At 39.2% G+C, this 12,321-nt stretch overlaps 1 protein-coding gene across 3 annotated transcripts in view; it reads left to right on the top strand.

Annotated features, from left to right (window-relative positions):
• Positions 1-11,008, top strand: part of InR (insulin receptor) — an 86,485-nt gene extending 75,477 nt beyond the window's left edge. For 2 of the 3 annotated variants that reach the window (XM_089727800.1, XM_089727802.1), the window contains 11 exons: positions 138-306; positions 1,872-2,066; positions 2,563-2,717; positions 3,339-3,506; positions 3,974-4,222; positions 4,764-4,852; positions 5,360-5,585; positions 6,439-6,657; positions 6,738-6,818; positions 7,301-7,547; positions 8,940-11,008. In XM_089727800.1, coding sequence (XP_089583926.1) covers positions 138-306; positions 1,872-2,066; positions 2,563-2,717; positions 3,339-3,506; positions 3,974-4,222; positions 4,764-4,852; positions 5,360-5,585; positions 6,439-6,657; positions 6,738-6,818; positions 7,301-7,547; positions 8,940-9,211 — 2,070 coding nt within the window. In that variant the 3' untranslated portion in view covers positions 9,212-11,008. Of the gene's footprint in view, positions 1-137; positions 307-1,871; positions 2,067-2,562; positions 2,718-3,338; positions 3,507-3,973; positions 4,223-4,763; positions 4,853-5,359; positions 5,586-6,438; positions 6,658-6,737; positions 6,819-7,300; positions 7,548-8,565; positions 8,601-8,939 lie in introns of all 3 variants that reach the window. The other variant, XM_089727801.1, reaches the window with a different exon arrangement.
• The last annotated feature ends 1,313 nt before the right edge of the window (positions 11,009-12,321 follow it).

Raw genomic sequence — 12,321 nt, 5'->3', positions numbered from 1 at the left:
GGTTTCATTAGTGTATACACATATTATTTAGTGGGTGCATAAATACATCTATATACATTTTAAAGCCATATTAGCTTTTGTTATTCCGAGATAGGGGTTCGACCGTTGAATTTACAAATTATTCAAAAACTCCTCAGGTTTACAGGAAATCCGAACGAGTGAACCCGAAAATACACAAGTCTATCGACGGAACGAGCAAAGTGAAAAGGTCGGTCGACCACAGCCTCACCAGCATGCTCGTCAAACTGACCGAGAACAACAGCCCGAGACCCGGCCTCAACTACTCCAACATCACGGACGACGAAGGTACCTGGGCAGTCCCGACACCTCGACGCCGCTCATCATACGCGACCATTTAACATGTCCCGTTCTCGCCTAAAAGCCGCCTTCTCTGTGCTTACCCTTCATCTATGTCATGCTTGTCAGCGCGCACAATCATCACGACCATCTCAACGTTCTCGTTTCAGTAAAGTGCCGTCGCATCGAGCCTAACGTTTGCGTCGTAAAGGACAACGCAACAGGTTAAATATACACGAATCATTTTGTTATTATTATTATTTTTATTAATTTTATTGTCATTATTGTTGTCACGGTTTCGGTCGCTGCATGCCCGATCGTCACGTCACCGCCGCGTCGCGATGCTTTCATAGATTTACTGTTAATATTTTAAACCTGAATTTCTTGGCGTGCTAGCTTGATCTATGAGCACCGAGTTTATTAAAAGCAATTGTCATTAGTATCGAATATTAAGGAGTGACGACTTTTTTCTCGGTTCTTAATTCACCTCTGACGTTAGGTGACAGTTTTAAATCTTTTGGCGGGAAATTTGGAAGGGGAGGATTCAAAAATCGAATACTTTAAACAAAATCGAGATATACAAAAGATAATGTTTTTAAGTTCTGCTTGTAATCCTACGCTCTGAAATCTTGCAATGAGAAATTCATAGTTAAAAGCTAATTCATCAAGCGCGCTTAACGCGTCGTAAACTGTAACATCGTATAATTTTTATTTTATTTTATTATAATAGTCGAACCAAGCGATGTAGCATGTTAGCATCAAACATTACCGGTCGCATTTTACGACAGCATTTGCATGAAATTAGCTTTTACGGCAGTCGCCAGTTAAAACTACAACGAAACCGATCAGGTACCAGGATCAAGTAGCACGTTCACATTGTAATAAAATGCATGCAGTAAAATTTATATGATTGTTTTATTTATTTTCAGTAAATAGACGCACAGTCGAAATGCAGTCAAATGCAGACGTCATGTATTTCGTTAAATAATTCGTTTTATTTTTAAATCGTAAAGGTGGTGTTGCCATGTTTATTTAGTAAACGTAGTTCGTAGAAGATTTATTTGATTTTATCACCGACATCTGACGTCAGCAACGTAACGTTACACAAACAAAATCGTTACTGTCTGTTCGTTTGTTGATGTTTTTAAAACATTACGCGTGCGTGAAACTTGCAATAATTTCACTCGAGCATAAATTATTAAAGACGTAGCCGAAAGCCGATTTAGTTACAGTAGGCTTTACTTAAATTTATCTTTTATATAAACAGAAAAAAGATTAATATAAATGTTAACACATAAACATTTTTTTTAAATAATTTCCGTCACAAGAAAAATGTTAATAAGTCTGAGATCCCTACCGCAATTGAAAAAGTAAACGATCTTTATACAACTGGATATATTTATGTGAAATACATATGAGTCTCAATTGAATAACAGGTCGTTCCATCCATATGGGAAACACGATAATACCCATTTACGGAATATGGACAAGCAGGTTTCCGAACTATTGTTTTTTGCGTTTGGGGGTACAATAAAATATTTAAAAATATTAAATGGATTTAAAAATTTTTGCAGGTTACGTGAAATCTTTATACTACCAATTGGACGGCTCGACTCGGACGTTGAACGTGAAGAACATGCGTCACTTCACCTGGTACACCGTGAACATATGGGCGTGTCGCAACAAGGACTTGAACGAAACCGATATGGTCTACACAGAGAACTGGTGCTCGGTTCGCGCTTATAACACGTTCCGCACCTTAGAACTGCGTACGTACCACATTTTTTACTGGTGATAGGACCTCTTGTGAGTCCGCACGGGTAGGTACCACCGCCCCGCCTATTTCTGCTGTGAAGCAGTAATGCGTTTCGGTTTGAAGGGTGGTGCAGCCGTTGTAACTATACTCGAGACCCTGAGAACTTATATCTTAAGGTGGATGGCGCATTTACGTTGTAGATGTCTATGGGCTCCAGTTACCACCAGGTGGGCTGTAAGCTCGTCCACCCATATAAAATATACATTTTTATTTTCATGAACAATTCGAAATTCGAATTCAATAAACTTTTTTGTGGCCAGCATTCTAAGAGAAAAGTTTTTACTGTGTGACAATACTTATGACCTGACTAGTTAGAATTGATTATAGCTGACATTGAATGTTCAATTGTCCTATTCTCCTATTCATACGATGTGTTTATATGATCAAGCAAAGTTTATCTTATTACACGCTTGAAAATTGTTCCAATTGTTTTAAATTTTTTTTTATAGCAAACGCAGACGTTGTGAGTAACTTCCAAGTGGAGATAATGCCAGCTAACAAGACCTTGCCCGAAGTGAACGTCACGTGGGAGCCTCCCCTCAATCCGAACGGTTTTGTGGTCGCGTACAACGTACATTACTCACGAATCGAGGACAGTGCGCAGGTTTGATATATTTTGTAGATACAATCTATACTAATATATAAATCTACAGTGGTTTGGCGGATGTTCCGTTATAACTACTGAACTATGCATCCGATTGACTTGAAACTTGGTATCCATGCAGAAAATACATGTAATTAATGAATAGGCTATACTTAAATGAGTGTTGGACTCTACACCACTTGCGGGGGCGTTAATGATGAGAATATTTGTGGGGGTGAGAAATAATAATGTTAACTTTAAATGCCCAGCGAAGCGGACGGGTACAGCTAGTATTCTTATGAAAAATATGAGTAAACTTTGTAGCTAAAACTCTATCCAAACATAAAGAAGCAAGTCAAGCAGAACAAAATTAATTGTACAAATAATATAAAAATTACATAACGGAAAACAATAAGTTAATTATGGTGTGGTTTAAATCTGAAAAGGAATTTTATACATTTGCTTTTATGAACTGTAATTAATTAAAATTTGTGTATGGAATAAGAATTGTTTTGTTGTCCCAAAAACTATTGAATATCGATGGATTAAGTAATAATTGCAAAAATAAATATCAAAACAAATCGACATTGATATTTATTGTAACACCCTGTATACTATAAGTACACATTATTGAATTCGCAGGGCCCGGATGTAGGTTTACAGAGTTGTATAACAGTAGACGACTACGAAGCGAACGGGCACGGCTACGTGCTCAAGACCCTATCTCCGGGCAACTACAGCGTCAAGGTCACACCGATCACCGTCAGCGGAGCAGGAAACGTTTCCGAAGAAATCTACGTATTTATACCGGTATGTGTTATGGTAATTAACCAACCATTAACAACTTTAAAGAATTGAGTTTTAAACAGTTTTACTATTACGTTCTAACATGCACTTAGTGGTAATTGCATTTTTTTATTGCATGGATTGGAGGACGAGCGCACAGCCCACCTGGTGTTAAGTGGTTACCGGAGTCTAGAACGTAAATGCAAGGTGGTCGTACCGACGCGTGCGGACTCATAAGAGGCCCTACCATCAGTACATGCATGCGTGATTTTCTAACGAAGAAACAATCCATAATATATAAGATATGACAGAGATACATAAAACAAATTATCAAATGTATGTATATATTTCTCGTAAAAAGAAGCTACAGATATAGAATATAATACATCGTTCTGTAATTATTTTGAAACGTAAATGTAAAATACAAGATGGGTTCGTGAGTTTGCAGAAGGATTGAGATATAATGTTTACGTGTGCGCGTTGGTGTGCAGGAGCGAGTATCGGAGAGCGGGCACGCGTGGGCGTGGGGCGTGGGGGCGGGCGGCGTGGTGCTGGCGCTGCTGGTGGGCGCGGCCGTGTGGTACGCGCGCCGCGGCCTCATGTCCCACGCCGAGGCGAGCAAGCTCTTCGCCAGCGTCAACCCGGAGTACGTGCCCACTGTCTACGTGCCCGACGAATGGGAGGTCACACGCGACAGCATACACTTCATCCGAGAACTCGGACAGGGATCGTTTGGCATGGTCAGTCGCTTTGTTTTTTTTTTCTACCTTTGCTGATAGCCTTGAGAGGCTATTTCAGCTCCACCCTAACGTGTGTAGGTGAGCTCACGGGGCTCAAATCGGAGTGTTGTTAACACTGACCCTAGTAAGAGCAGTGCTTCGCAGAATCTATCACCGGATCGGAAACGCGACCCACTGAGAAGACCCGGCGAGAAACTCAGTGGTCTGTGTCTATGGGATGGTCAGTTGCTTTTGTTCTTTACAAGTTATGATGCTACAATACCTATAGATATATGGAGACTATGAAGTCATAGGATGGCCGGGTTGTAGCGTGTAGATATATTTTATAGTAAAACGACATCAGCTCAGTGTGACTTGTTTTAATGGCGGATACACAGTCTGGCGGTTGTCGAAGCGTGAATACGTGAACTGCCCTTTATACCCGAATTCGAATTATCAAATGAATTATAATAACAATTAACCTGACTTAAAAATCGGGAACAACACCAATTTATAACCACATAAAAAGCAGGTTTGAATTAAATTAATGTTCGGTTTTTAGGTGTATGAAGGGATCGCCAAGGAAATCGTGAAAGGGAAACCGGAAACGCGCTGCGCCATCAAAACCGTTAACGAGCACGCGACAGACAGGTACGTCGTGTAGTTGAACCTTGATTCTTTTTCTACGAAATACGAGCGCCGACGAACGCCTATAATTCAAGAGAAAGTACTCCAAAGTGAAGGAATAATATGCGTGTAGTATAGTGGAATAGAACGTACTATATACACGTTAGTGGTTGTGGAAAGATACGTCTGAATTTTGCTTCTGAGTTCTGTTAACAAAGGCATTTAATTTTAAAATTTAAATGCCAAAAATCAGTTTAATTAAGACTACTTTATTATTTAGGCGGTAGGCAACGTCTTGGCTCTACCCCTGGCATTCCTGAAATCGATGGGCGACGGTAACTACTCATCATCAGGTGGGCCGTGTGCTCGTCTGCCTACAAGGGCAATGAAAAAAAGTATTTTATCTGGAACATCAGATAAAATACACTATATAATCTAGAAGAAATTGTTTGATCGTTTGTCTTTTTTTTGAAGACTAACAAATCGATACCGCGTTGAGTATATAGTTATATGTAAGAACGTTTTGGGCAGGGAGCGCATCGAGTTCCTGAACGAGGCGTCGGTAATGAAGGCGTTTGACACGTTCCACGTGGTGCGGCTGCTGGGCGTGGTCTCCCGCGGGCAGCCGACCCTCGTCGTGATGGAGCTCATGGAGCGCGGCGACCTCAAGACGTACCTGCGCTCCATGCGACCCGACGCCGAGGGCTCGCTGCCCTCCAGCCCGCCCGTGCCGCCCACGCTGCAGAACATCTTGCAGGTACGAGGTCACACCGAGGTCATACTAGACAAAGCTCTGTGTATTTTTTTTTTCCTACCTAAGCTGATAGCCTTGAGAGGCTATTTCAGCGGAACCTTAACTAGTAGGTGAGCTCACGGGGCTCAAACCGGAGTGATGCTAACACTGACCCTAGCAAGAGCAGTACTTCGCAGAATCTACCACCGGACCGGAAACGCGACCCACAGAAGATCCGGCGAGAAACTCAGTGGGCTGTGTCTGTGGGTTAATTCGCTCGTCGAGTCCTTCGTCGCAAGCGACGGGTTCGACAAGGACGGTAACTGGTGCTTGTGATACCTAAAAGCACCGTTAATGAATCGGGAGGATCCGTAATGACGTATTTTGGGAACTTTTGGGCGACGTCGACTGTTTACCATTCGGTCTACAGGATCGAGTATGCTTTGTGTAAATGACGGTGGATTTGACTGAATTTAATTTTGTTTCTTTTTTCTTTGATTGCTTATTAACTTGCAGGGTGTTGATTTTTGAGCTCAACACGGATAAGACCAATGATAGGGCTGTTGATTTCTGATCGCATTCGATAAAATTTTGTTTGGTCTTAATTTAGTTGCCTATTACATATATAAAAAATTCGCTGCGTTTAACTGTAAATGTTTATTTTTTATAAATTAATATTGTTTTACGTCTAAATTTTAATAATATCCTGACATGTCATTTTAATTCCTTTACGTTCGGTATAAGACAATGAATTGTTTTTTATTTAGTTTTTTTAATGATTGAAAGCGGATGTTTTGATGTTTTTTATTATTATGAATGAATGGTGGAATTTTTAAATTTTCTACGATTCATAAATTCGATTATGTTTCTGTTTCAGATGGCCATAGAAATAGCCGACGGGATGGCATATTTGTCGGCAAAAAAATTCGTGCACCGCGACTTAGCGGCGCGCAACTGTATGGTCGCCGGCGACCTCACCGTCAAAGTTGGGGACTTCGGCATGACCAGAGATATTTATGAGACTGATTATTATAGGAAAGGCACCAAAGGCCTATTGCCGGTGCGGTGGATGAGCCCCGAAAGCTTAAAAGACGGGGTAAGTGTCGCGCGCTGGCTTCTAATAAATACATAGTCGTCTACTGACGAAACGACTTAATGTTTTCATTCGGTTTCCAGGTCTTTTCCAGTAGCAGTGACGCTTGGAGTTACGGGGTTGTTTTGTGGGAGATGGCAACGCTCGCGATGCAACCCTATCAGGTAATTATAACTCTGAGTCACCACTGAGTGCATGACCATTGTTCAGTAGAGGCTGTCGTAAGCAAACGTCACACAGCGAGCAATGGAAACGTTCGTTGTTTCTTAACTTTTTTTTCCCATAACTATGCCAGAAATCTTGAAGGATTATCCTAGCTTCACTGGACGAATAAGTGAGCTCACGGGGCTCAGCCTGGCAATTTTGTTAACACTAGCCCTAGCAAGGGTATTACTTCGCTGAATCTACCACCGGGTCGGAAACACGACCCACTGAGAACATCCGGCGAGAAACTCAGTGGGCTGTGTCTGTAGGTTAATTTTCACTATGGAAAAGTGTGGTTTAAAGTGGGTCAAAATCGCGTCTAAATGAGTCAGTTACAAACGTACATACAAGTGAAGCTAATATAAAGCGTGTAAAAAAAGGTCAGTGTCACTAGTCACTCTGCCAACGAGGCGATCGAATGATTGTTGGTTTGGTTTGGCAGGGGTTGTCGAACGAGCAGGTGCTGCGGTACGTGGTGGAGGGCGGCGTGATGGAGCGGCCGGAGCAGTGCCCGGACCGGCTGTACGAGCTCATGCGCGCGTGCTGGACGCACCGCCCCTCCGCGCGCCCCACCTTCCTACAGCTGGTGGCCGACCTGGTGCCGCACGCCATGCCCTACTTCCGCCACCGCAGCTTCTTCCACTCGCCGCAGGGGCAGGAGTTGTACGCCCTCCAGCGATCTGCGCTAGGTTAGTGACCCTAGCATTTTTTATTTTTTATTCAATTAAAACTTGAAGTAAAATTGACAACCAGCATAATGGAGACAAAAAAAGTCGCATTAATCCGTTTCATAGAACGCTTTAGCTGTAAAACATTAATATGTGTTTATATTCATTACCAATGTCGCTTCATAATAGAAATTTGACCATAAGCATTGACACCATACATTTTCTCTTTGATTCATTCTATTTCATTGATTTTGAAAAAAAAAACAATGTAACTGATTTTTAAAAGCAAATTTTACAAAAGCTCATACTATGCTACTAGAAAAAAAGAAGTTTGGAAAACAAATAGAGGAGAAAATGGAACGTACTTATTTAGTTTTTACCTATTAAATATAAATATACTTTATAATACATTAGTACATTTTCAATGTATTACATTTATTGTGACAATTGTATGAGTTTTTTTTTAAATGCTGTAAAAAATAACTATGCCACCGTAACTTTTCTATATACTTGAACGTTTTTTCTTTTCCATTGCATGTTGATTTCATTTATACCACCAAAAACTAGCGATGAATCATTGTAATTGTTTTTACTGAATGATTTGATGAACATTTATTGTGTTGTTATATTATATATACGAATGCAGTGTATAAAATTAGTTACATCGTCTTTATATTTATTATATACAATATTTATACACATAGACGTCATACTTTTAATTTCACAGTCAGTCTGCCTAAATGTTGCTGAAGCTAGAAGTGCATGTTATTGACCAGATGAATGTGAAATACACTTTTTGATAGACAATTTATATTTACAGCTCCATTCTTTGTACATGACATAAATTTAAAAAATATTATTTCAATCCATGCTGATGGTAAACCATTATGGGTTTTCAACAATCAATTAGCATGATCATTTAATTGCACAGAAAAGGTACACTGCAGTAAATGATAACATTGATTATATTTTAGAGTGTTGTTATACTATAATTAAGTTATTTGTTAAATATTTTCTTTTGCATTCATGCCAACAATAGACGTTTGTGTCAAGCCCCCGGCACAATGAGAAACTGTAAGTAGTGCATGCATGCCGGATTAAAATGAGCAATAAGCACTTTTGTTATCATTTTCTGAGTGAACCATGTTAGCTATTAGAATTTTATGTATGTAGAACCCTTTGATTTTTTCCAAATTTCATGCATGAACGAGGACATTTATAACGAAAATCATTAGATTACTTTTTTTTTAAAGTAGGTTCTTCATTAGGTACAGTTATGCTAAATTATGTTAGTACCTATCGATTAAGTTCAAAATTAAATCTATCGTAGTGCAAAATCGAAATGGTAGAATGCTTCCTTTTGTCTTATGTTTTGTATCGCAAATTATTTCATATTCCACCTTCGTGATACAGATGAGGAACAAGAGCTCCCGGAGGTGGATGTGGGTGCGGTGGCGACGGGCTCCGTGTCGAACCTGTTCGGTGTGTCGGGGCGGCTCGCGTCCTGGGTGCGGGAGCTGTCCTCTCTGCGGTCCCGGGGCTCCGACGACGCGGCGGCCGAGCCTCTGCAGCCCCTCCCTCCGCCCGGTACCTCCCCCGCCCCCATACTCGCACCCGCACCGGCCATCAAGGGACCCAACGGCGTGCTGCGCGACTCGCACTCTGCTCGTTTTCGAAACCACTGATACCCGAATCGAACGAAACTCCTCCCACCTGTAAACGAACATGCGTACCCTTAGCCCGAAACAATGTCCCTACGTATATATCACGATCCTGGGACTGCGTAAGGGTACAGCGCGATGGTGGCGGAGTCGCGCCGGAAGGGGGGTAGGTGTAGGGAGCCGCGCGCGTGCTTCCGCGAAACCTCTATCTACCTCAGGTCGGACGTCTAGGCGCCCGACTCATCGAATCATAGTTTCTAAGCGTAGCTAGTAAAATCTTCGATGCGATTTTCTTTATTTATTGAATACGAGTACGTCTCCACGCGGACGGCGATGTAAATATTAACTTGTAGTACGGATCGGAGTGTTGCCGGACGGTGGGCTCGGTTCGTGTCGCGACTGACCCGGGGGGCGGGGACGGACGCGGGTGTAGATATTGTATTTAAAAGTTCGTCTCCATACTTGACCGCCCTCTACATTGTCACTGTGTGACTTCAATGAGACCGAACCGAGGTCGTCGACTCTGTTTTTTTTTTCGATACTAGTTTAAATTTATCCTTAACGAGGACCGTTCCTCCATCCTCTCTGCATTTATTACATTAATTTATTGCACAAGGAGCGTGCCAGCAGAGAAGAATGTTCGAGTTAAAAAGTAAATTAAAATTTTAAGTGCACAATTTGAAAATAACGAAAGAACAGTAGTAGTATCGAACAGGAAACTTAATAAAATTCGGTGAGAATATGTTTTAGCATCGGAAGCGTATATTAAACGTTTGATACGACGCCTCTCGATATTTATCCTATAAATTGTACCTCATTACGATAGTTGTAATAGTGTCCTTTGACATAGCCTATTAATGTTAAGACTACCCTATAAGATGTATAGTGTGTTTAATATGATAATATTGGTGCGTGAGAGTAAAATTTGTACAAATTAATTTAATTAATCGATATTCGGACCGAGGGGCGAGGGGCGGCCCCGCTGCGTTGTCATGTTGTTATTGTTGTTGCAACACTTTTTGTTGAAAGTGTAACGTAGCGGGTCCGTCACTCGCGTGCTTGTCGCCGGATTCGCGCAACACTTTATAATACTCACATAAAAAAAATGTTCCATACTGACAAACGAAAAAATAGTACTTTGATTATTGCTGTTATAAAAATGATATAGGTACATTACGATTAAATATCTATTTATAATTAAATAAACAAATTCGATTTACATACAAATTATACCGTGTAGTTTTAAATAGATTTTGTGCTGTTGAAAAAAACTTATATAAAACTTTAACTGAAACACGCCAATATTTTTTTTCCACATCAAACACGAGTGTAAAAGTTACTATAATTATTTAATATCATATAAAATAGATAGAATAAAACAAATAATACAACTTAAACTGATTAAAATTAATAAAAAATGTACTTGAATACTGCGAATACTTGAACTAACACCATATTATTGTATTTGGCCTAGATTAATAATTACTATTAGATGTTGATCATTTAACGAGTATATTTTTACAAGATAAAAAAAATTTATGTGTGTATGAACAGCTAATTTCTTTGGGAAAAATTTACGAAAAATTTCATGCTTTGTATCCATCTTGAGGGCGTCAAGTATACTTAAAACCATTTCATAAGTATACTTCACACGAGGGACTAATAATTGTATAGCTCTGTAACAAAATAAATGACCAGAGTGGTTGATTGAAAATGAATGAAATAGACAACGGTTTTTGTTTTATTTAAAGTCATGTATAATGTTGTAATTTGATATTTCTTATCAATTATTAAAAAGTTGCCTTAATGAAAAAAAAAAAACTGCGACAATACACATCCTAAAACGTCAATGAAATCGTATTTCAGTATGAAAGTAAGAGAAAGTACATACAAAAGCTTTTTTCATTTCGATAACAATGTTATTACAAAGCTCCGTCGTCTAAGAGTTGTGCTAAATTTGATATTTGACTCATAATGAGATATCTTTTAGCAAGACGTATTGTATGAAATATGTTTATATAATGATATGGTACCTATGTGGTATATAATGACGGTTTTTGTAACTTCGCCTTTGAATTAAATTTTTTGTATTATTTGTAGTCGAAATAAGACTAATTGGTATTTAAAAGTCAGTGTAGATTACCTGCTAAAATCTACAAAAAAAAAGAAGGCGATTTGTTATATTAATGATAATGAAATGATACAAGAAAGTTTTTTTGATGTGTCTTTTATTGCTAAATACAAATGCAGTGTTTTTTTAGTGTATTTTTCTTTCAATTCAATCAACTATTTTGTCAGTACTATTTGATCCTTACAATATGTAAGGGATATGTGCTCGAAGCTGAAACGGCATTACTTGCTATTTTCATACAAGACCGTTGACCCCGCGAGTCATTTGATATATTTGTGTTACATTGCGTGCAGGAAGCATTTATAAAATATGTTTCGATAATATTTTCGATTTGGTTTTCAGAAACGGTGTCTTTACACCCGCTATCACGTGCCCGAGATCTATATCTACACAAAACCGTTATTGTTATTATTATTATTATACATTCGGTAAATTCGCGATGTAAACTTATTAAAATCATCGAAAGTTAGTTTGCAACATACGACAAAATATTAAATTCGATTTATAAGACACGAATAGTTTCTGGTTTTAATGAAAACTTAAAAAAAAAATATTGATGTAAGGGTAAAAACGAGTGCCTTCAGACGTCCAGCCTTTAAATGAATGCAGAATTTTTGATTGTGGTAAAGACACTGTTTGATTGAAATTGACGGTATACGAATGAATAGTTAATCGAAAATTAATTAAAGTAATTCACAAAACGCAAGTAACATTATTCCTTAACACAATTAAAAATCTCTTAGCCGGAAGAATATTATAATGCTGGTTTAGATGTATAGCGAATGGCTTGCCGATTGTATTTTTTTTTGTTTAGATAATTTTCCGTCCGCACTGACTAATGTTGAGTTTTATTTGGAACTGGGGTTTTGGAGTGGAGTGCAGTGCGACCGGCATGGGATATGTTATGGGTACACTAAGTCGTCTGATCGTCGGGGCTCAAGGCACGTTGCATCGTTGATAACTAACTTTCATTAGTCAAATATGTTATATTGTAAAAAAAAAA

This window comes from Bombyx mandarina, chromosome 05 (assembly GCF_030267445.1).
Source record: "Bombyx mandarina strain Sakado chromosome 05, ASM3026744v2".
Lineage (NCBI taxonomy): Eukaryota > Metazoa > Arthropoda > Insecta > Lepidoptera > Bombycidae > Bombyx > Bombyx mandarina.
The sequence above is the reverse complement of the archived record's forward strand: the minus strand, read 5'-3'. Positions and strand labels throughout refer to the sequence as shown.